Source organism: Salmo salar, chromosome 06, assembly GCF_965601325.2.
Source record: "Salmo salar chromosome 06, fSalSal1, whole genome shotgun sequence".
In the NCBI taxonomy this organism is placed as follows: domain Eukaryota; kingdom Metazoa; phylum Chordata; class Actinopteri; order Salmoniformes; family Salmonidae; genus Salmo; species Salmo salar.
The window spans coordinates 6,464,324-6,490,237 of NC_138296.1; the positions used below are offsets into that span (position 1 = coordinate 6,464,324).

A 25,914-nucleotide genomic window follows, 5' to 3' on the forward strand; every position below is an offset into this window, starting at 1 on the left:
GGGATCATAGCTTTGACCTGGATTCATTCCTAATGTTTTGTCCACTCAGTGTATATCCCCATTGTAAAAGGTACATTCCCCGGGTGATCAACCTCTACTCCAGAGTTTTATGTTTATTGCTCGGATATTGTCTATTCTGTTTGACGTCTGTGTGGACTTGTGTCTGTGTTCTGTTTGTCTGTTGTCTATTACTGGTCAGCACCTTCTCACTAAGGCAGCACCTTCTCACTAAGGCAGCACCTTCTCACTAAGGCAGCCCCTTCTCACTGAGGCAGCCCCTTCTCACTAAGGCAGCCCCTTCTCACTGAGGCAGCCCCTTCTCACTGAGGCAGCACCTTCTCACTAAGGCAGCACCTTCTCACTAAGGCAGCATCTTCTCACTGAGGCAGCCCCTTCTCACTAAGGCAGCCCCTTCTCACTGAGGCAGCCCCTTCTCACTGAGGCAGCCCCTTCTCACTGAGGCATCACCTTCTCACTGAGGCAGCCCCTTCTCACTGAGGCATCACCTTCTCACTGAAGCAGCCCCTTCTCACTGAGGCAGCCCCTTCTCACTGAGGCAGCCCCTTCTCACTGAGGCAGCCCCTTCTCACTGAGGCATCACCTTCTCACTGAGGCAGCACCTTCTCACTGAGGCAGCCCCTTCTCACTAAGGCAGCACCTTCTCACTGAGGCAGCACCTTCTCACTGAGGCAGCCCCTTCTCACTAAGGCAGCCCCTTCTCACTGAGGCAGCACCTTCTCACTGAGGCAGCCCCTTCTCACTAAGGCAGCACCTTCTCACTAAGACAGCACCTTCTCACTGAGGCAGCCCCTTCTCACTAAGGCAGCCCCTTCTCACTGAGGCAGCCCCTTCTCACTGAGGCAGCCCCTTCTCACTGAGGCATCACCTTCTCACTGAGGCAGCCCCTTCTCACTGAGGCAGCCCCTTCTCACTGAGGCATCACCTTCTCACTGAGGCATCACCTTCTCACTGAGGCATCACCTTCTCACTGAGGCAGCCCCTTCTCACTAAGGCAGCACCTTCTCACTAAGGCAGCACCTTCTCACTAAGGCACATTCCCGGTGTACTTGGGGAATAGGTGATTATGATATAGTGCACTACTTTTCACCAGGAGCCGTAGGTCTCTATATAGGTAATATGGTGCCATTTGGGATGCATTCACTATGAGACTCACCTTCTATGGTGCAGTATCGAGGGACGGTCTCCGGCATCAGTGTCCTCTCCTTGTGTCTGCAGTACACCTCAGCTATCTGCTGACGACACTCCCTGGTCTTGGCTCTTGACAGAGCCGAGATGGCCTCCTTCCCACTGATCTCACACTGGTGCTTCTCCCTCCGCTGCCCCCGCACAGGAGCCGCAGTCACCAACTTCCTGGGTTGGTGATGTCGCTGATGCTGATTGGATGTTTTGATGGAGGGAGAGGGGGAAGGTCTAGCGGGTTTAGTGGACAGCTGGGAGGGAGGTTTGGGTCGTTTGTATGCGTGGCTATCTTTAAGTCCCACTCCTCTGGGCTGCTGTGGAGAAAGAGTGTACTGCTGAATAACCTCGTTGACCTCATTGGGCAAGGCCTTTCCCAGAATGCCTTGCCTTAGGGCCTTGTCCGGTTTGTGTTTGGCGGCGTTTCCTGCCATTCGCTGGCGCTGAGACAGTGACTGCGCCCCGAGGTTGCTGTTGGTGTCAACAAAAGTGTCAAAGTCTTTGGGGACCGAGTTCTCATTGTTGTTACTATCCAGGAGGACTTTCTCCTTGGGCCGCCAGGAGTGGTAGCCCTCCTGGAGGAGAGAGAGAGAAGGAGTAAGGGGAGGGAGAGGGGAGGGGAGAGAGGGGGAGGAGGGAGAGAGAGAGTCAGTCAGTGTAACAATAGGAAAAGAGAGTATACAGAGTTCTGTAGGACAGAGACACAGAGAGAATGAGCACTGCACACAGCCCTATCCCATCTGGACAAGAGGAATGCCTATGTGAGAATGCTGTTCATTGACTACAGCTCAGCATTCAACACCATAGTACCCTCCAAGCTCATCATTAAGCTTGAGGCCCTGGGTCTCAACCCCGCCCTGTGCAATTGGGTTCTGGACTTCCTGACGGGCCGCCCCCAGGTGGTGAAGGTAGGAAACAACATCTCCACTTTGCTGATCCTCAACACTGAGGCCCTATTAGGGTACTTGCTCAGCTCCCTCCTGTACTCCCTGTTCACCCACGACTCCGTGGCCATGCACGCCTCCCACTGTGAGGGGTTCAGATCACAGACAGGCAATAATATTAAAAAGTATTTAGATAAAGAATTTAAACAACTGTAGAAAAAAACAAAAAAACAGCAAATCAACAGTAAATAATTTTATGAAATAAGAAGTGTTGTTCTGTCTCTCCCCTCTCCCTCCCCCTGGCTGTCTGTCTGTCCCCTCTCCCTGGCTGTCTGTCTGTCCCGTCTCCCCACTCCCTGGCTGTCTGTCTCTCCCCTCTCCCTCCCCCTGGCTGTCTGTCTGTCCCCTCTCCCTGGCTGTCTGTCTGTCCCGTCTCCCCTCTCCCTGGCTGTCTGTCTGTCCCCTCTCCCTGGCTGTCTGTCTGTCCCCTCTCCCTGGCTGTCTGTCTGTCCCCTCTCCCTGGCTGTCTGTCTGTCCCCTCTCCCTGGCTGTCTGTCTGTCCCCTCTCCCTGGCTGTCTGTCTGTCCCCTCTCCCTGGCTGTCTGTCTGTCCCGTCTCCCCTCTCCCTGGCTGTCTGTCTGTCCCGTCTCCCCTCTCCCTGGCTGTCTGTCTGTCCCGTCTCCCCTCTCCCTGGCTGTCTGTCTGTCCCGTCTCCCCTCTCCCTGGCTGGCTGTCTGTCCCGTCTCCCCTCTCCCTGGCTGTCTGTCTGTCCCGTCTCCCCTCTCCCTGGCTGGCTGTCTGTCTGTCCCGTCTCCCCTCTCCCTGGCTGTCTGTCTGTCTGTCCCGTCTCCCCTCTCCCTGGCTGTCTGTCTGTCCCGTCTCCCCTCTCCCTGGCTGTCTGTCTGTCCCGTCTCCCCTCTCCCTGGCTGTCTGTCTGTCCCCTCACCCTCCCCCTGGCTGTCTGTCCCGTCTCCCTGGCTGTCTGTCTGTCCCGTCTCCCTGTCTGTCTGTCCCGTCTCCCTGGCTGTCTGTCTGTCCCGTCTCCCCTCCCCCTGGCTGTCTGTCTGTCTGTCCCGTCTCCCTGTCTGTCTGTCCCGTCTCCCTGGCTGTCTGTCTGTCCCGTCTCCCCTCCCCCTGGCTGTCTGTTTGTCCCGTCTCCCACTCCCTGGCTGTCTGTCTGTCTGTCCCGTCTCCCTCTCCCTGGCTGTCTGTCTGTCCCGTCTCCCGTCTCCCGTCTCCCCTCTCCCTTCTCTTTAGGTGCCCCCCATTCCTACTCCCCCCTCTCCCTGGCTGTCTGTCCCGTCTCCCCTCTCCCTGTCTGTCTGTCCCGTCTCCCGTCTCCCTGTCTGTCTGTCCCGTCTCCCCTCTCCCTGTCTGTCTGTCCCGTCTCCCCTCTCCCTGTCTGTCTGTCCCGTCTCCCCTCTCCCTGGCTGTCTGTCTGTCTGTCCCGTCTCCCCTCTCCCTGGCTGTCTGTCTGTCTGTCCCGTCTCCCCTCTCCCTGGCTGTCTGTCTGTCTGTCTGTCCCGTCTCCCCTCTCCCTGGCTGTCTGTCTGTCTGTCCCGTCTCCCCTCTCCCTGGCTGTCTGTCTGTCCCGTCTCCCCTCTCCCTGGCTGTCTGTCTGTCCCGTCTCCCCTCTCCCTGGCTGTCTGTCTGTCCCGTCTCCCCTCTCCCTGGCTGGCTGTCTGTCTGTCCCGTCTCCCCTCTCCCTGGCTGTCTGTCTGTCCCGTCTCCCCTCTCCCTGGCTGTCTGTCTGTCCCGTCTCCCTCTCCCTGGCTGTCTGTCTGTCCCGTCTCCCTCCCCCTTCTCTTTAGGTGCCCCCCATTCCTACTCCCCCCTCTCCCTGGCTGTCTGTCTGTCTGTCCCGTCTCCCCTCTCCCTCCCCCTTCTCTTTAGGTGCCCCCCATTCCTACTCCCCCCTCTCCCTGGCTGTCTGTCTGTCTGTCCCGTCTCCCCTCTCCCTCCCCCTTCTCTTTAGGTGCCCCCCATTCCTACTCCCCCCTCTCCCTGGCTGTCTGTCTGTCTGTCCCGTCTCCCCTCTCCCTCCCCCTTCTCTTTAGGTGCCCCCCATTCCTACTCCCCCCTCTCCCTGGCTGTCTGTCTGTCTGTCCCGTCTCCCCTCTCCCTCCCCCTTCTCTTTAGGTGCCCCCCATTCCTACTCCCCCCTCACCCTGGCTGTCTGTCTGTCTGTTTTGCTGACTGGCTGGCAGGCAGGCTGTCTGTCGGTCTGTCTGTCAGCTTGGCTGGCTGGCTGTTTGTCTATCTGCTTGGCTGTCTATCTGTTTGGCTGGCAGGCTGTCTGTCTGTCTGCTTGGCTGGCGTGCTGTCTGCTTGGCTGGTTGGCTGTCTGCCTGCTTGTCTGGCTTTCTGTCTGCCTGCTTGGCTGGCTGTCTACCTGCTTGTCTGTCTGTCTGCTTGTCTGTCTGTCTGCTTGGCTGTCTGTCAGCTTGGCTGGCTGGCTGTTTGTCTATCTGCTTGGCTGTCTATCTGTTTGGCTGGCAGGCTGTCTGTCTGTCTGCTTGGCTGTCTATCTGTTTGGCTGGCAGGCTGAGGAATATCAATCTAGTTCTGTACTTAGGAATGAAAGGTTCCCTCTGCCCACAAATATACATGCATTTTTTTATTTTTCCTTTATTTAACTAGGCAAGCTAGTTAAGAACAAATTCTTATTTACAGTGCCTTGCGAAAGTATTCGGCCCCCTTGAACTTTTCGACCTTTTGCCACATTTCAGGCTTCAAACATAAAGATATAAAACTGTAATTTTTTGTGAAGAATCAACAACAAGTGGGACACAATTATGAAGTGGAACGAAATTTATTGGATATTTCAAACTTTTTTAACAAATAAAAAACTGAAAAATTGGGCGTGCAAAATTATTCAGCCCCTTTACTTTCAGTGCAGCAAACTCTCTCCAGAAGTTCAGTGAGGATCTCTGAATGATCCAATGTTGACCTAAATGACTAATGATGATAAATAGAATCTTACCTGCTACAATCATATCACACACACACACGGACACGGATACACACACACACACACACACACACACACACACACACACACACACACACACACACACACACACACACACACGGATACACACACACACACACACACACACACACACACACACACACACACACACACACACACACACACACACACACGGATACACACACACACACACACACACACACACACACGGATACACACACACACACACACACACACACACACACACACACACACACACACACACACACACACACACACACACACACACACACACACACACGGATACACAGACACACACACAAATGGGGGCAACTCAATATTAGGAAGGTGTCCTTAATGTTTTGTACACTCAGTGTATATTACTAAAGTACATTTGAGATCTGATCAAACTGACCAAGCAGAGAGGTTAAAGAAAACGTTAGCTAGCTAGCTGATAGCATCCAGATGAGGCTAATACAGACTCAACTCTGGGTCAAGGTCAAATTGATATTACAATGTGATATTACAACGCTAGATATTACAGAGTGAGAAACTCAAGCTATAGGAAGAGGTTCAAAATAGAGAGGGTGTTATCTCTAGAAGAGCTAACGATTAGAGAGATTTACTATCTCATTGTGACACGCCTGAGAATATAATACAATATGACAAACTCAGAAATAAAATGTTCTGTTGCTATCAGATGTAAATGAGAAACTTCACTTTGTTCTGGGAGAGATTTCTCTGTCTGTCTACCTCTCTCTTTCTCCTCTCTCTCTCTCTCTCTCTCTCTATACTCTGCTGAACTGTACTGTACTGAACTATACTCTACTGTACTGAACTATCCTCTACTGAACTGAACTATCCTCTACTGTACTGAACTATCCTCTACGGAACTATCCTCTACTGTACTAAACTATCCTCTACTGAACTGAACTATCCTCTACGGAACTATCCTCTACAGTACTGAACTATCCTCTACAGTACTGAACTATCCTCTACTGTACTAAACTATCCTCTACTGTACTAAACTATCCTCTACTGAACTGAACTAGTCTCTACTGAACTGAACTATCCTCAACTGAACTATCCTCTACTGAACTGAACTATCCTCTACTGTACTAAACTATCCTCTACTGTACTGAACTATCCTCTACTGTACTGAACTATCCTCTACTGTACTGAACTATCCTCAACTGAATTGAACTATCCACTACTGTACTAAACTATCCTCTACTGTACTGAACTATCCTCTACTGTACTGAACTATCCTCTACTGAACTGAACTATCCTCTACTGTACTGAACTATCCTATCCTCTACTGAACTGAACTATCCTCTACTGAACTGAACTATCCTCAACTGTACTGAACTATCCTCTACTGAACTATCCTCTACTGTACTGAACTATCCTCTATGGTACTGAACTATCCTCTACTGTACTAAACTATCCTCTACTGTACTGAACTATCCTCTACTGAACTGAACTATCCTCAACTGTACTGAACTATCCTCTACTGAACTATCCTCTACTGTACTGAACTATCCTCTACTGTACTGAACTATCCTCAACTTAACTATCCTCTACTGTACTGAACTATCCTCAACTGAACTGAACTATCCTCTACTGAACTATCCTCTACTGTACTAAACTATCCTCTACTGTACTGAACTATCCTCTACTGTACTGAACTATCCTCTACTGAACTGAACTATCCTCTACTGAACTATCCTCTACTGTACTAAACTATCCTCTACTGTACTGAACTATCCTCTACTGTACTAAACTATCCTCTACTGTACTAAACTATCCTCTACTGAACTGAACTATCCTCTACTGAACTGAACTATCCTCTACTGTAGTGAACTATCCTCTACTGAACTATCCTCTACTGTACTAAACTATCCTCTACTGTACTAAACTATCCTCAACTGTACTAAACTATCCTCTACTGTACTGAACTATCCTCTACTGTACTGAACTATACTGAACCTAACTATACTGAACTGAACTATCCTCTACTGAACTATCCTCTACTGTACTAAACTATCCTCTACTGTACTGAACTATCCTCAACTGTACTAAACTATCCTCTACTGTACTGAACTATCCTCAACTGTACTAAACTATCCTCTACTGTACTGAACTATCCTCTACTGTACTGAACTATCCTATCCTCTACCTGTACTGAACTATCCTCTACTGTACTGAACTATCCTCTACTGTACTGAACTATCCTCTACTGTACTGAACTATCCTCTACTTCAGTGGTTCCCAACTGTTTTTCAGTTACTGTAACACCAAGTAAATATGGCTCGGTCTGATGAGTCTTCTCAAGTACCCACTGTGGATAGGCCAAGTACCCCTGGTTGGGAAACACTGCTCTACTGTTCTGTACTGTACTGTACCGAACTATACTCTACTATTCTGTTCTCTACTGAACTGTACTGTTCTGTACTCTACTGTTCTGTACTGTACCGAACTATACTCTACTATTCTGTTCTCTACTGAACTGTACTGTTCTGTACTCTACTGTTCTGTACTGTACTGTACCGAACTATACTCTACTATTCTGTTCTCTACTGAACTGTACTGTTCTGTACTCTACTGTTCTGTACTCTACTGTTCTGTACTCTACTGAACTCTACTGTTCTGTACTCTACTGTACTCTAGTTGTTCTGTACTCTACTGTTCTGTACTCTACTGAATTCTAGTTGTTCTGTACTCTACTGTTCTGTACTCTACCGAACTCTACTGTTCTGTACTCTACTGTACTCTAGTTGTTCTGTACTCTACTGAACTCTACTGTTCTGTACTCTACTGAACTCTACTGTTCTGTACTCTACTGTACTCTAGTTGTTCTGTACTCTACTGAACTCTACTGTTCTGTACTCTACTGTACTCTACTGCTCTGTACTCTACTGTTCTGTACTCTACTGTACTCTACTGCTCTGTACTCTACTGCTCTGTACTCTACTGAACTCTACTGTTCTGTACTCTACTGTACTCTAGTTGTTCTGTACTCTACTGCTCTGTACTCTACTGAACTCTAGCTGTTCTGCACTCTACTGTTCTGTACTCTACTGAACTCTACTGTTCTGTACTCTACTGTTCTGTACTCTACTGTTCTGTACTCTACTGTTCTGTACTCTACTGATCTGTACTCTACTGAACTCTACTGTTCTGTGCTCTACTGTACTCTTCTGCTCTGTACTCTACTGTTCTGAACTTTACTGTTCTGTACTCTTCTGTTCTGTACTCTTCTGTTCTGTACTCTACTGTTCTGTACTCTACTGTACTCTTCTGTTCTGTACTCTACTGTTCTGTACTCTACTGTACTCTACTGCTCTGTACTCTACTGTTCTGTACTCTACTGTACTCTACTGCTCTGTACTCTACTGCTCTGTACTCTACTGAACTCTACTGTTCTGTACTCTACTGTACTCTAGTTGTTCTGTACTCTACTGTTCTGTACTCTACTGAACTCTAGCTGTTCTGCACTCTACTGTTCTGTACTCTACTGAACTCTACTGTTCTGTACTCTACTGTTCTGTACTCTACTGTTCTGTACTCTACTGTTCTGTACTCTACTGATCTGTACTCTACTGAACTCTACTGTTCTGTGCTCTACTGTACTCTTCTGCTCTGTACTCTACTGTTCTGAACTTTACTGTTCTGTACTCTACTGCTCTGTACTCTACTGCTCTGTACTCTACTGTTCTGTACTCTACTGCTCTGTACTCTACTGAACTCTACTGTTCTGTGCTCTACTGAACTCTACTGTTCTGTGCTCTACTGTACTCTTCTGCTCTGTACTCTACTGTTCTGAACTTTACTGTTCTGTACTCTACTGCTCTGTACTCTACTGTTCTGTACTCTACTGTTCTGTACTCTACTGTACTCTTCTGTTCTGTACTCTTCTGTTCTGTACTCTTCTGTTCTGTACTCTACTGTTCTGTACTCTACTGTACTCTTCTGTTCTGTACTCTACTGTTCTGTACTCTACTGTCCTGTACTCTACTGTTCTGTACTCTACTGTACTCTACTGTACTCTTCTGTTCTGTACTCTTCTGTTCTGTACTCTACTGTTCTGTACTCTATTGTACTCTACTGTTCTGTACTCTACTGTACTCTTCTGTTCTGTACTCTACTGTTCTGTACTCTTCTGTTCTGTACTCTACTGTTCTGTACTCTACTGTCCTGTACTCTACTGTTCTGTACTCTACTGTACTCTTCTGTTCTGTACTCTTCTGTTCTGTACTCTACTGTTCTGTACTCTATTGTACTCTACTGTTCTGTACTCTACTGTACTCTTCTGTTCTGTACCCTCTGTTCTGTACTCTACTGTTCTGTACTCTATTGTACTCTACTGTTCTGTACTCTACTGTACTCTTCTGTTCTGTACTCTACTGTTCTGTACTCTTCTGTTCTGTACTCTACTGTTCTGTACTCTACTGTCCTGTACTCTACTGTTCTGTACTCTACTGTACTCTTCTGTTCTGTACTCTTCTGTTCTGTACTCTACTGTTCTGTACTCTATTGTACTCTACTGTTCTGTACTCTACTGTACTCTTCTGTTCTGTACTCTTCTGTTCTGTACTCTACTGTACTCTCCTGTTCTGTACTCTACTGTTCTGTACTCTTCTGTTCTGTACTCTACTGTTCTGTACTCTTCTGTTCTGTACTCTACTGTTCTGTACTCTACTGTTCTGTACTCTTCTGTTCTGTACTCTATTGTACTCTACTGTACTCTTCTGTTCTGTACTCTTCTGTTCTGTACTCTACTGTACTCTACTGTTCTGTACTCTTCTGTTCTGTACTCTATTGTACTCTACTGTTCTGTACTCTACTGTACTCTTCTGTTCTGTACTCTTCTGTTCTGTACTCTACTGTACTCTTCTGTTCTGTACTCTTCTGTTCTGTACTCTACTGTTCTGTACTCTATTGTACTCTACTGTTCTGTACTCTACTGTACTCTTCTGTTCTGTACTCTTCTGTTCTGTACTCTACTGTACTCTTCTGTTCTGTACTCTACTGTTCTGTACTCTTCTGTTCTGTACTCTACTGTTCTGTACTCTTCTGTTCTGTACTCTTCTGTTCTGTACTCTTCTGTTCTGTACTCTATTGTTCTGTACTCTACTGTTCTGTACTCTTCTGTTCTGTACTCTTCTGTTCTGTACTCTTCTGTTCTGTACTCTACTGTTCTGTACTCTATTGTTCTGTACTCTACTGTTCTGTACTCTATTGTTCTGTACTCTTCTGTTCTGTACTCTACTGTTCTGTACTCTATTGTTCTGTACTCTACTGTTCTGTACTCTACTGTTCTGTACTCTATTGTTCTGTACTCTATTGTTCTGTACTCTTCTGTTCTGTACTCTTCTGTTCTGTACTCTACTGTTCTGTACTCTATTGTTCTGTACTCTACTGTTCTGTACTCTTCTGTTCTGTATTCTTCTTTTCTGTACTTTAATGTCCAAACTTGTGAAATATAGACGTCTATGATTGGTTCAGATTTGGTCAGGGCCGGACCAACCAAATTTGATCTTGTTTGGTGGCAGAGCTCATTCAAAAACATAACCAGTGTGTAGAATAATACCCAACTATGCAAAGAGGAGCATATTGCATGTTTCTACTATGTTGTACTCATTTAGGATACATCCCCATGAAGAGAACGACATCTATATCCATAATTATGCATTTCTGTAGAGTACAGATCAGGGAGCCATGATGAAATTCCCTTACCAAAATTCTGTTAACGGGTGTAAATCCACTTCACTTACTGCAGATCAATAACTAAAAAGAGAGTTTTTCAAATGTGTCCGTGTGTGTGTGTGTGTGTGTGTGTGTGTGTGTGTGTGTGTGTGTGTGTGTGTGTGTGTGTGTGTGTTCCTCAGAGACAGCAGTGAATGAATGTGAGAGTTGTGTTATGGACTAACCAGCTTGGACTAACGTAAACAAATGCTCTGCCTTGCGGTCACCATACCTTCCTATGCTGGGAGGGAACACGTACACACACATACATACATACGCACACACACACATACGCACACATACATACACATACATACACACACACATTCATACACACACACACACAAAAACAGAGGTGGCATTATGTGTGTGTGTGTGTGTGTGTGTGTGTGTGTGTGTGTGTGTGTGTGTGTGTGGGTGGGTGGGTGGGTGTGTGTGTGTGTGTGTGTGGGTGGGTGGGTGTGTGTGTGTGTGTGTGTGTGTGATTGTGTGTGTGACTAATAATAAAATAATAATAATAAAATAATAATTAACCCCTCCACCACCACCCCTCTTTCGGAGGATAAATATCTTTTTTTTTTTTTTTTACAGCTTTTCTGCTACATATACATACATTTTACATGTACATTTTACATGGCTTTTGGCTTTCCAAATCGCCCAGCACTGCTATTTGTAAGGTTAGTTTTAAGTGCAGTTTTTAACCATTCCTGAACCTGTGACCAGAATCAAGCTACATACAGTGAGGGAAAAAAGTATTTGATCCCCTGCTGATTTTGTACGTTTGCCCACTGACAAAGAAATGATCAGTCTATAATTTTAATGCTAGGTTTATTTGAACAGTGAGAGAGAATAACAACAAAAAAATCCAGAAAAACGCATGTCAAAAATGTTATAAAATGATTTGCATTTTAATGAGGGAAATAAGTATTTGACCCCCTATCAATCAGATAGATTTCTGGCTCCCAGGTGTCTTTTATACAGGTAACGAGCTGAGATTAGGAGCACACTCTTAAAGGGAGTGCTCCTAACCACAGCTTGTTACCTGTAAAAAAAGACACCTGTCCACAGAAGCAATCAATCAATCAGATTCCAAACTCTCCACCATGGCCAAGACCAAAGAGCTCTCCAAGGATGTCAGGGACAAGATTGTAGACCTACACAAGGCTGGAATGGGCTACAAGACCATCGCCAAGCAGCTTGGTGAGAAGGTGACAACATTTGGTGCGATTATTCGCAAATGGAAGAAACACAAAAGAACTGTCAATATCCCTCAGCCTGGGGCTCCATGCAAGAAATCACCTCGTGAAGTTGCAATGATCATGAGAACGGTGAGGAATCAGCCCAGAACTACACGGGAGGATCTTGTCAATGATCTCAAGGCAGCTGGGACCATAGTCACCAAGAAAACAATTGGTAACACACTACGCCGTGAAGGACTGAAATCCTGCAGTGCCCGCAAGGTCCCCCTGCTCAAGAATACATATACATGCCCGTCTACAGTTTGCCAATGAACATCTGAATGATTCAGAGGACAACTAGTGAAAGTGTTGTGGTCAGATGAGACCAAAATGGAGCTCTTTGGCATCAACTCAAATCGCTGTGTTTGGAGGTGGAGGAATGCTGCCTAAGACCCCAAAAACACCATCCCCACCGTCAAACATGGAGGTGGAAACATTATGCTTTGGGGGTGTTTTTCTGCAAAGGGGACAGGACAACTTCACCGCATCAAAGGGACGATGGACGGGGCCATGTACCGTCAAATCTTGGGTGAGAACCTCCTTCCCTCAGCCAGGGAATTGAAAATGGGTCGTGGATGGGTATTCCACCATGACAATGACCCAAAACACACGGCCAAGGCAACAAAGGAGTGGCTCAAGAAGAAGCACATTAAGGTCCTGGAGTGGCCTAGCCAGTCTCCAGACCTTAATCCCATAGAAAATCTGTGGAGGGAGCTGAAGGTTCGAGTTGCCAAACATCAGCCTCGAAACCTTAATGACTTGGAGAAGATCTGCAAAGAGGAGAGGGACAAAATCCCTCCTGAGATGTGTGCAAACCTGGTGGCCAACTACAAGAAACGTCTGACCTCTGTGATTGCCAACAAGGGTTTTGCCACCAAGTACTAAGTCATGTATTGCAGAGGGGTCAAATACTTATTTCCCTCATTAAAATGCAAATCATTTTATAATATTTTTGACATGCGTTTTTCTGGATTTTTTTGTTGTTATTCTGTCTCTCACTGTTCAAATAAACCTACCATTAAAATTATAGACTGATCATTTCTTTGTAAGTGGGCAAACGTACAAAATCAGCAGTGGATCAAATACTTTTTCCCCCCACTGTATATATATATATATGGTAACATTGGACAGTATCTATTTATATATATATATATTATGTATATATATATACACTGCTCAAAAAAATAAAGGGAACACTTAAACAACACAATGTAACTCCAAGTCAATCACACTTCTGTGAAATCAAACTGTCCACTTAGGAAGCAACACTGATTGACAATACATTTCACATGCTGTTGTGCAAATGGAATAGACAACAGGTGGAAATTATAGGCAATTAGCAAGACACCCCCAATAAAGGAGTGGTTCTGCAGGTGGGGACCACAGACCACTTCTCAGTTCCTATGCTTTCTGGCTGATGTTTTGGTCACTTTTGAATGCTGCTGGTGCTTTCACTCTAGTGGCAGCATGAGACGGAGTCTACAGCCCACACAAGTGGCTCAGGTAGTGCAGCTCATCCAGGATGGCACATCAATGCAAGCTGTTGCAAGAAGGTTTGCTGTGTCTGTCAGCGTAGTGTCCAGAGCATGGAGGCGCTACCAGGAGACAGGCCAGTACATCAGGAAACGTGGAGGAGGCCGTAGGAGGGCAACAACCCAGCAGCAGGACCGCTACCTCCGCTTTTGTGCAAGGAGGAGCAGGAGAAGCACCGCCAGAGCCCTGCAAAATGACCTCCAGCAGGCCACAAATGTGCATGTGTCTGCTCAAACGGTCAGAAACAGACTCCATGAGGGTGGTATGAGGGCCCGACGTCCACAGGTGGGGGTTGTGCTTACAGCCCAACACCGTGCAGGACGTTTGGCATTTGCCAGAGAACACCAAGATTGGCAAATTCCCCACTGGCGCCCTGTGCTCCTCACAGATGAAAGCAGGTTCACACTGAGCACGTGACAGACGTGACAGAGTCTGGAGACGCCGTGGAGAACATTCTGCTGCCTGCAACATCCTCCAGCATGACCGGTTTGGCGGTGGGTCAGTCATGGTGTGGGGTGGCATTTCTTTGGGGGGCCGCACAGCCCTCCATGTGCTCGCCAGAGGTAGCCTGACTGCCATTAGGTACCGAGATGAGATCCTCAGACCCCTTGTGAGACCATATGCTGGTGCGGTTGGCCCTGGGTTCCTCCTAATGCAAGACAATGCTAGACCTCATGTGGCTGGAGTGTGTCAGCAGTTCCTGCAAGAGGAAGGCATTGATGCTATGGACTGGCCCGCCCGTTCCCCAGACCTGAATCCAATTGAGCACATCTGGGACATCATGTCTCGCTCCATCCACCAACGCCACGTTGCACCACAGACTGTCCAGGAGTTGGCGGATGCTTTAGTCCAGGTCTGGGAGGAGATCCCTCAGGAGACCATCCACCACCTCATCAGGAGCATGCCCAGGTGTTGTAGGGAGGTCATACAGGCACGTGGAGGCCACACACACTACTGAGCCTCATTTTGACTTGTTTTAAGGACATTACATCAAAGTTGGATCAGCCTGTAGTGTGGTTTTCCACTTTAATTTTGAGTGTGACTCCAAATCCAGACCTCCATGGGTTGATAAATTGGATTTCCATTGATTATTTTTGTGTGATTTTGTTGTCAGCACATTCAACTATGTAAAGAAAAAAGTATTTGATTAGATTATTTCATTCATTCAGATCTAGGATGTGTTATTTTAGTGTTCCCTTTATTTTTTTGAGCAGTATATATATACATGGTAATATTGGACAGTATCTAATATAAACATGATAATATTGGACATTATCTATTATCATATGTACATTGGTTTTTGAAACAGCCCTTCAGCAAGCCCCTATTCCCTATATAGTGCACTACTTTTAACCAGGGCCCCTCCCTCTCTCCTTCTCTCTCTCCCACTCCCACCCGCTCTCTCCTCTCTCTCTCCTTCTCTCTCCTCTCTCCCTCTCTCTCTGTTTCCATAGATCACAAGACATGTTACATCTAGTTCAGAGTAATGATGGGATGTAAAAACAGATCAAGGATACAAGTGGCACCACACTTTAACACACTCACACACACACGCACATGCATACACACACAAACACAGGCACCAGAAACCATACACTATAACACATAATCTGGTTCTGATAGATATGGACCAGTAACCATACACTATAACACATCATCTGATAGATATGGACCAGTAACCATACAGTATAACACATCATCTGGTTCTGATAGATATGGACCAGTAACCATACACTATAACACATCATCTGGTTCTGATAGATATGGACCAGTAACCATACACTATAACACATCATCTGGTTCTGATAGATATGGACCAGTAACCATACACTATAACACATCATCTGGTTCTGATAGATATGGACCAGTAACCATACACTATAACACATCATCTGATAGATATGAACCAGTAACCATACAGTATAACACATCATCTGGTTCTGATAGATATGGACCAGTAACCATACACTATAACACATCATCTGGTTCTGATAGATATGGACCAGTAACCATACACTATAACACATAATCTGATAGATATGGACCAGTAACCATACAGTATAACACATCATCTGGTTCTGATAGATATGGACCAGTAACCATACACTATAACACATCATCTGGTTCTGATAGATATGGACCAGTAACCATACACTATAACACATCATCTGGTTCTGATAGATATGGACCAGTAACCATACACTATAACACATCATCTGGTTCTGATAGATATGGACCAGTAACCATACAGTATAACACATCATCTGGTTCTGATAGATATGGACCAGTAACCATACACTATAACACATCATCTGGTTCTGATAGATATGGACCAGTAACCATACACTATAACACATCATCTGGTTCTGATAGATATGGACCAGTAACCATACAGTATAACACATGATCTGGTTCTGATAGATATGGACCAGTAACCATACAGTATAACACATCATCTGATAGATATGGACCAGTAACCATACAGTATAACACATCATCTGGTTCTGATAGATATGGACCAGTAACCATACACTATAACACATCATCTGATAGACATGGACCAGTAACCATACACTATAACACATCATCTGGTTCTGATAGATATGGACCAGTAACCATACACTATAACACATCATCTGGTTCTGATAGATATGGACCAGTAACCATACACTATAACACATCATCTGATAGACATGGACCAGTAACCATACACTATAACACGTCATCTGGTTCTGATAGATATGGACCAGTAACCATACACTATAACACATCATCTGGTTCTGATAGATATGGACCAGTAACCATACAGTATAACACATCATCTGGTTCTGATAGATATGGACCAGTAACCATACACTATAACACATCATCTGGTTCTGATAGATATGGACCAGTAACCATACACTATAACACATCATCTGATAGATATGGACCAGTAACCATACAGTATAACACATCATCTGGTTCTGATAGATATGGACCAGTAACCATACACTATAACACATCATCTGATAGATATGGACCAGTAACCATACACTATAACACATCATCTGATAGATATGGACCAGTAACCATACAGTATAACACATCATCTGGTTCTGATAGATATGGACCAGTAACCATACACTATAACACATCATCTGGTTCTGATAGATATGGACCAGTAACCATACACTATAACACATCATCTGGTTCTGATAGATATGGACCAGTAACCATACACTATAACACATCATCTGGTTCTGATAGATATGGACCAGTAACCATACAGTATAACACATCATCTGTTTCTGATAGATATGGACCAGTAACCATACACTATAACACATCATCTGGTTCTGATAGATATGGACCAGTAACCATACACTATAACACATCATCTGATAGATATGGACCAGCAACCATACAGTATAACACATCATCTGATAGATATGGACCAGTAACCATACAGTATAACACATCATCTGATAGATATGGACCAGTAACCATACAGTATAACACATCATCTGATAGATATGGACCAGTAACCATACAGTATAACACACCATCTGGTTCTGATAGATATGGACCAGTAACCATACACTATAACACATCATCTGATAGATATGATCCAGTAACCATACACTATAACACATCATCTGGTTCTGATAGATATGGACCAGTAACCATACACTATAACACATCATCTGGTTCTGATAGATATGGACCAGCATGTAATAACGGCATCAGGACGGGTGGAAGAGACAGGAAACGTGTCACAATCCTCTATCATCATCATTCTCTCAACACACTTACACACATACACACACACACACACCACACACTCTTTCAACAGTAGCCTGGATATGCACAGGGACATTAAACACTACTTAACAACATGCAGTCTGTTATCAAAGATAGACAAAATAAACGGGAGGAAGACAAGGAGGAGAGGAAAATAAATGGCCGTCAGTTCTCTGGAGTTTGGGACAACTTTTGTATCCTGTGAGAACGATAGAGAGGAAGTTTACACGTGCGCTACTAAATACATACACACGCACAGGCACGCACGTACGCACACACTGTCGGTCTTTCAGACAGACCTCTATCCCTCCTTCTCTCTCTCTTTTCTCTCTAAATTAATCTTTAAACTCCTACCTAAGCCTGTCTGTGGCTATTATCCCACCCACGAGTCTACCACTGTACCAGAGACTGCGCAACACACACACACAGACACACACACACACACACACACATTGATAGCGCCCTACAGTAATAGACAGGCTGGTCACTAGAAAACTGCCACAGGTCAGACGTAAAAGCAGCGTAAGAGCGCGTTACCAATAGAAACCAACTCTACATTAAAAAAGACCTATCCGATTAGCCGTGTCGCTCTCTCACGCTCTCCCGTGGTCCATTATCACACTAGTCTAATATACCACGACCATTCCTAAAGACTGGTTAGTTTACACCAGTTTATCAACATCTATGGGTAACAACAGCTAAGCAACATCTTTGTCATCCAAATACACGCTGGCTTCTTGCTTCATCTGATGACAACAATTCCATGCTTAACAGCCTTCCTACCCTACAATACAATATAGCCTACAATACAATAAACCACGCGTAGTGGGGGATGGTAGCCTATACAATTAATCAGGAATGGTAGCATATCAAATTAACGGTAATCACGCTAGTCGTTATCGATTTTAAAAATCGTCGTTAAAATTACAAAATAATAGGCAGACTTAAATTCGCTCCCTAATCTTACCGGTTGTTGCTTGTGTCGGACAGCCGTTTTCCCAAGCGGAGGTTGGTGATGCCTCTTTGGCAGCCCGCTCCGGGGGTACTGGCTGTAGGCTTTGTTGATGCCCCCGACTTGGTCCCTCTTCTCCCGCCTACTATTGGCCCCTTCTTCCCCGATATCCAGGGTACTAAAGTTCCATACGATCAGCGTCTGAACCAGGAGAACTGTCAGCGCGACAATCAGCGCTGATTTGGAGCGGCGAGCCAGCTTGCGACCGCACATATTGCCAACCATATTTCTCACTCTCCCTCTCTCTCTCGGCTCAAGCTGCGAGCTGCCCCCGTCGGCTAAGCGCTGACAGCAGGGGTGGCTGAGAGGGTTTCAGCGCCGCCTGCGTCTATGGAGCGGAGCTACTGGCAGGGACTAGAGAGCGAGAGAAGAGGGGAGGGAGGGAGGAAATGGGGGTGAATTGGCTAAGGTTTGAGATGAGGAGAGAGAGGAAGACTAAGAGAGAGAGAGGACGCTGCGCACTCTTGTGGTGTTGTCCACACAAGACCTCCTATTTAAACGCCTAGTTTAGACCAGGGGTCAGCCTGCTACTGGTACTGGACAGCTATAGGATGTGCAGGGCAGGTTTTTGTTCCAGCCCAGCACTAACACACTCAATCAACTAATCCAGGTAGTGGTTGATCAGTTGTATCAGGTGTATTAGTACTGGCTGTAGGACCAAAGCCTACAAATCAAATCAAATTGTATTGTCACAATACAACTTGAATACAACAGGTGTAGACCTTACAGTGAAACGCTTACTTACGAGCCCCAACCAACAATGCAGTTAAAAAAATAGTCCGGGTAGCCATTTGATTAGATGTTCAGGAGTCTTATGGCTTGGGGGTAGAAGCTGTTTAGAAGCCTCTTGGACCTAGACTTGGTGCTCCGGTATCGCTTGCCGTGTGGTAAGCAGAGAGAACAGTCTATGACTAGGGTGGCTGGAGTCTGACAATTTTTAGGGCCTTCCTCTGACACCGCCTGGTATAGAGGTCCTGGATGGCAGGAAGCTTTGCCCCAGTGATGTACTGGGCCGTTCACACTACCCTCTGTAGTCCCTTGCGGTCGGAGGCCGAGCAGTTGCAATACCAGGCAGTGATGCAACCAGTCAGGATGCTCTCGATGGTGCAGCTGCAGAACCTTTTGAGGATCTGAGGACCCATGCCAAACATGGAACTCTCCAAGTTATCTGTGTGTGTGTGTATGATGGAGAGAGGTAGCGGGAGATAGAGGGGGAAAGGGAGGAAGAGAGAGAAGGGCAAGAGAGGGGAGACCCACGTGGCCTGTGTTTTCCATAGTTAACCTGGTTTGACTCCTACTGGGAGTCTCTCTGTGCTGAGAGGCAGAACACCAAGAAAACTAATAACAAACAACTCAACCACTAACTGGAAAGACAAGAAGAGGAGCTTTTGTCTTTTTCCAAAATAAAGAGCCCAAGCTCTGCTGATCTGATAACATGTGGCATACTCCTAATACGTAGAATGACACATGGTACAACCTCCCCTCCTTTCATCCCTCCATTCCTGCCTCACTCTCTCTCTCTATACCCCTTCCCTCTCATCTCTCCCTCAACCCTGAGTGGGCTCCCGAATGGCGCAGCGGTCTGCATCTGCAGTGTAAGAGGTGTCACTACAGTCCCTGGTTCAAATCCAGGCTGTATCACATCCGAATGTGATTGGGGGTCACATAGGGCGGTGCACAATTGGCCCAGTGTTGTCCAGGTTTGGCCTTAGTTCTTAACTGACTTGCCTAGTTAAATAAAGGGTTAATAAAATATATATAATAATCCTCCATCCAAACCATCACAGTGTAATAACAGAAACAGAACATATACCCACCTTCAGTTGTTGTTTCCCTGCTTTGCACCCTATTCCCTACAATGGCACCCTATTCCCCCCATAGGGAAGGTGTAGGGTGCCCTTTGGCACTCAGAAACTGTGACTCACTAGTTTATCCAATCACTGAACTGACAATCAATCCCTAACCAGACAGACGTAATAAAACACGTCATGCTTTTATCTTTCAACTAATTAATGATTGAAGTGATAAATGTTTCATAAACAAGTATGCTGGGGCGGGTTGGCGGTTGGTTGGTTACCTACAGTACCACTGAACTGTGATAAATCATTCAGATGACATTTGCCGAGGCTCACTCTTTAGAAGCTTGTATGCACTTCATTTGAAATGTTGTATTTTGACTGGAAAAGGACTTTACAGATTGGTAGTTAGGATTATTATCAGGAATTTTCTCTGAAGCATTTCTGTTCAGACTGTGTTGATGTGAGCATGAACACACACACCTTAAAGTGTGTTTTCTGTTCAATGTGTGTGTGTGTGTGTGTGTGTGTGTGTGTGTGTTCAGTGTGTGGGAGTATTATGTGTCCATATTAAATCCTTTATGTGACTCTAGTGTGACTCAACCAGGGCCAGTCAACAACGGTGACTCGGCGAGTCCAGTCGTGTGTGTGTGTGTGTGTGTGTGTGTGTGTGTGAGTCCATGGATGTAGTGAAACATCAACTACAGTAAACAACTGAATTGATTTCCATGTAACGGGGAAGGTGACACCTAGTCAGCTGTACAACTGAATGCATTCAACCCAAATATGTCTTCCACATTTAACCCCTCTGAATCAGAGAGGTGCGGGGGACAATAATACACTTATCAATAATAACAGACAATAATAACATTATCAATAATAACGGACAGTAATAAAGTTATCAATAATAACGGACAATAATAAAGTTATCAATAATAAAGGTATCAATAATAATGGACGATAATAAAGTTATCAATAAAGTTATCACATGGTAACATCTCCACACCTGATTAATATGGTGAATACCACACAACTAGAAGAACATGTAAATGGACAAATAAAGTGATCAATAAAGTTCCATGTTCCTTTTTACTGATGCCCATTTCTGATGACAGTTTATTATGAGAGCATGTTAATATCCAATAACAACTACTGTTAACTACTTAATAAAATACTTGTTATGATCAGTCTAACACGCAAACGCTGTTTTCTCCCTTTTTTAATCAAATACAGTGCATCTTATAAGTAGTGTGTGTGTGAGTTTGTCTGTGTGTGTGAGTTTGTTTGTGTGTGTGAGTTTGTTTGTGTGTGTGTGTTTGTTTGTTTGTGTGTGTGTGTGCGTTAATTGCTTGCAGTAGGTTAGTGGCTGTTAGTGTTCTCTCTCTCTGAAGTGTTAACATGGCTATTTCCGCTTATTCTCTTTCTCTCTCTCCTTCTCTCTCTCCACCTCTCCTTTCCACTTGTCTATCCTCCACTCTCTCCACCTCTCCTTCTCTCTCCTTCACTCTCTCCATTGCACTTGTGTTTCCTTCACTCTCCACCTCTCCTTCTCTCTCCGTCACTCTCTCCACCTCTCCTTTCCACTTGTCTCTCCTTCACTCTCTCCACCTCTCCTTCTCTCTACCTCCTCTCTCCTCCACTCTCAACCACCTCTCCTTCTCTCTACTTCACTCTCTCCATCTCTCCTTCTCTCTACTTCACTCTCTCCACCTCTCCTTTCCACTTGTCTATCCTCCACTCTCTCCACCTCTCCTTGTCTCTCCTCCATTCTGACAGGACATGTGTAACACTGCAGCCATTGATGACATCATTTCCTGGCACTCCATCCTAACTGTCCAACTCAGCCCTATAAAAATGCCCTCAATGACCCAACCCTAACACACACATACACACACAAACCGATACACACACACACACACACACACACACACACACACACACACACACACACACACACACACACACACACACACACACCTTAAGCCAAAAAGCTAATTTTAAATCTTAGCTCCTAACCCCTAACCCTAAAACTAACCCTAGCTCCTAACCCTAGCTCCTAACCCTAAAACTAACCCTAGCTCCTAACACTAGCTCTTAACCCTAGCTCCTAACCCTAAAACTAACCCTAGCTCCTAACCCTAAAACTAACCCTAGCTCCTAACCCTAGCTCTTAACCCTAAACTAACCCTAGCTCCTAACCCTAAAACTAACCCTAGCTCCTAACCCTAAAACTAACCCTAGCTCCTAACCCTAGCTCCTAACACTACCTCCTAACCCTACCTCCTAACCCTAAAACTAACCCCAGCTCCTAACCCTACCTCCTAACCCTACCTCCTAACCCTACCTCCTAACCCTAGCTCTTAACCCTAGCTCTTAACCCTAGCTCCTAACCCTAAAACTAACCCTAGCTCCTAACCCTAGCTCCTAACCCTAAAACTAACCCTAGCTCCTAACCCTAAAACTAACCCTAGCTCCTAACCCTAAAACTAACCCTAGCTCCTAACCCTAAAACTAACCCTAGCTCCTAACCCTAGCTCCTAACCCTAAAACTAACCCTAGCTCCTAACCCTAAAACTAACCCTAGCTCCTAACCCTAAAACTAACCCCAGCTCCTAACACTACCTCCTAACACTACCTCCTAACCCTAGCTCCTAACCCTAGCTCCTAACCCTAAAACTAACCCTAGCTCCTAACCCTAAAACTAACCCTAGCTCCTAACACTACCTCCTAACCCTACGTCCTAACCCTAAAACTAACCCCAGCTCCTAACCCTAGCTCTTAACCCTAGCCTCCTAACCCTAAAACTAACCCTAGCTCCTAACCCTAAAACTAACCCTAGCTCCTAACCCTAGCTCCTAACCCTACCTCCTAACACTAGCTCTTAACCCTAGCTCTTAACCCTAGTTCCTAACCCTAAAACTAACCCTAGCTCCTAACCCTAGCTCCTAACCCTAAAACTAACCCTAGCTCCTAACCCTAAAACTAACCCTAGCTCCTAACCCTACCTCCTAACCCTAAAACTAACCCCAGCTCCTAACACTACCTCCTAACCCTTAACATCATTCTAACACTAATTCTAACCTTAACCCTAAACCTCCTAGAAATAGCATTTGACCTTGTGGGGACAAACAAAATGTCCCCAGTTGGGCAAATTTTTGTTCATTTTCTATTCTTGTGGGGACTTAGTTAAACACATCCACACACAAACCAATCCACACACACAGCTATCTCCTTAGCTGACCCTGGGGATGAGCTGTGTGTCACGTTGTGTTAGTAAACATCAGTGAACCAAAGCTGTTGTTGTGATATCCGTTTCAATGGGTCAGACCCCTCAGACAGTACAGAGGGGGAAACCATGTGTTTTATTATGTGTTCCTTCCACACACACACACACACACACACACACACACACACACACACACACACACACACACGGACGTATACAGACACACACACACACACGGACGTATACAGACACACACACACACACGGACGTATGCAGACACACACACACACACACACAGACGTATGCAGACACACACACGGACGTATGCAGACACACACACACACACACACACACACACACACACACACACACACACACACACACACACACACACACACACACACACACACACACACACACACACACACACACACACACACACACACACACACACACAGACGTATGTAGACACACACACTGGCAGGGACGAATGCAGACACACACGGATGTATGTAGACACACACACACACACACACAGGCAGTGGTACAGATGTAGGCAGACACACACAGGCAGTGGTGAAGATGTAGGCAGGCACACACACACACATGTCATCTTGGGGCTAAGTGTTGGCAGCACACACCATCCTGTCAGGATGAGAGCGGTGTATTATTGTTGTCGTGGAGACCCCAGCACTGACAGATGTTCCACTGGAGGCTAGTAGAACCCTGGGTAGAGGGTTCTACTAGCTGAACACAGAACACACACACACACACACACACACTGACAAAGATGTATGCAGTCACACACACACACACACACACACACACACAGTGGAATCCTGGGCCCTGGGGAGAGAGAGAGGAGAACAGAGAACATTAGCCACTACCACTGATCTGGAACCAGTTAGAACCCAGAAACATCCATTGTTCTCTAGAGCAGAGAGGAGACAGTAAGGGTGTCTAGATTGGTACTCATGCTGGGTGGTGGATACTGTAGTGGTGTCTAGATTGGTACTCATGCTGGGTGGTGGATACTGTAGTGGTGTCTAGATTGGTACTCATGCTGGGTGGTGGATACTGTAGTGGTGTCTAGATTGGTACTCATGCTGGGTGGTGGATACTGTAGTGGTGTCTTGATTGGTACTCATGCTGGGTGGTGGATACTGTAGTGGTGTCTGGATTGGTACTCCTGCTGTGGAGACAAATTTGACCCCAATAACTGCCATGGGATATGTGTCAACAGCAACCTTTGGAAAATCCTCTGCATTATCATTAACAGCAGACTCATACATTTCATCAGTGAAAACAATGTACTGAGCAAATGTCAAATTGGCTTTTTACCAAATTACCGTACAACAGACCACGTATTCACCCTAATTGACAAACAAACCAAAACAAAGGAAAAGTCTTCTCATGCTTTGTTGATTTCAAAAAAGCTTTTGACTCAAATTGGCATGTGCGTCTTCAACATATATATCAATGAATTGGCAAGGGCACTAGAACAGTCTGCAGCACCCGGCCTCACCCTACTGTCAAATGTCTGTTTTCTGATGATCTGGTGTTTCTGTCCCCAACCAAGGAGGGCCTACCGCAGCACCTAGATATTCTGCACAGATTCTGTCAGACCTGGGCCTTGACAGTAAATCTCTGTATGTCATAATTACAGCCGTGTTGAAGAGACCAAACTGCAGCAGGTGAAATGTAGATGCTCATCTTTTTAATATATAAGAGCAAAGTATCCACTGGAAAAAACAACAAACAAAAACGACTAACAGGCTAACAGGCTACGTACATACCAAAGACTAGCAGTGTTAGCACAACCACCCACAACCCCAAGTGACAAACATACGACTCCCAATCAGGAACAACGATAACCAGCTGTCCCTGATCGGGAGCCACACAGACCCACATAGAAATACAACACCCAGAACGCACATACACAGACATACTCTGCCATGTCCTGACCAAAACTACACAACAACACCCTCTGCTGGTCAGGACGTGACAGTACCCCCACCCCCTAAAGGTGCATACCCCGAATGCACCTAAAAAAAAAAAAAAAAATCCCCCAAAACTACAACTACAACAAAAACAAATACCCCTAAACAATAAGGGAGGGAAGGGAGGGTGGCTGCCGTCAACGACGGCACTGTGCTACACCCTCCCTCCCCAACCCACCTATCCTGGAGGTGGCTCTGGTTCCGGCCTCCTGCCCTCCAGGTTGTAGGCAAAGTCATTGGGGTCCGGGTCGTAGACAGACTCAATCCGTTGTGGATCGTGGGCAGGTTCCTTCATTTTCACGCTGTAGGCAGACTCATTCAATACACAGTCACATTCAGTTCTGAGTCGCAGACAGACTGACCCGGTTCCGGGTCGCAGGCAGACTCCCTCGGTTCCGGGTCGCAGGCAGACTCCCTTGGTTCCGGGTCGCAGGCAGACTCCCTCGGTTCCGGGTCACAAGCAGACCCCCTCGGTTCCGGGTCACAGGCAGGCTCCCTTGGTTCC

The 25,914-nt window shown here is 45.9% G+C and overlaps 1 protein-coding gene across 1 annotated transcript in view; it reads right to left on the reverse strand.

Annotated features, from left to right (window-relative positions):
- LOC106606223 (xylosyltransferase 1) overlaps positions 1-18,741 on the reverse strand; it is a 59,080-nt gene extending 40,339 nt beyond the window's left edge. Inside the window, exons 1-2 of the mRNA XM_045719648.2 lie at positions 18,343-18,741; positions 1,175-1,772 (exon numbers count right to left, since the gene is read on the reverse strand). Of these exons, the coding sequence (XP_045575604.2) occupies positions 1,175-1,772; positions 18,343-18,612 (868 nt within the window). The 5' untranslated portion in view covers positions 18,613-18,741. The remainder of the gene's footprint in view (positions 1-1,174; positions 1,773-18,342) is intronic.
- Positions 18,742-25,914: the final 7,173 nt, after the last annotated feature.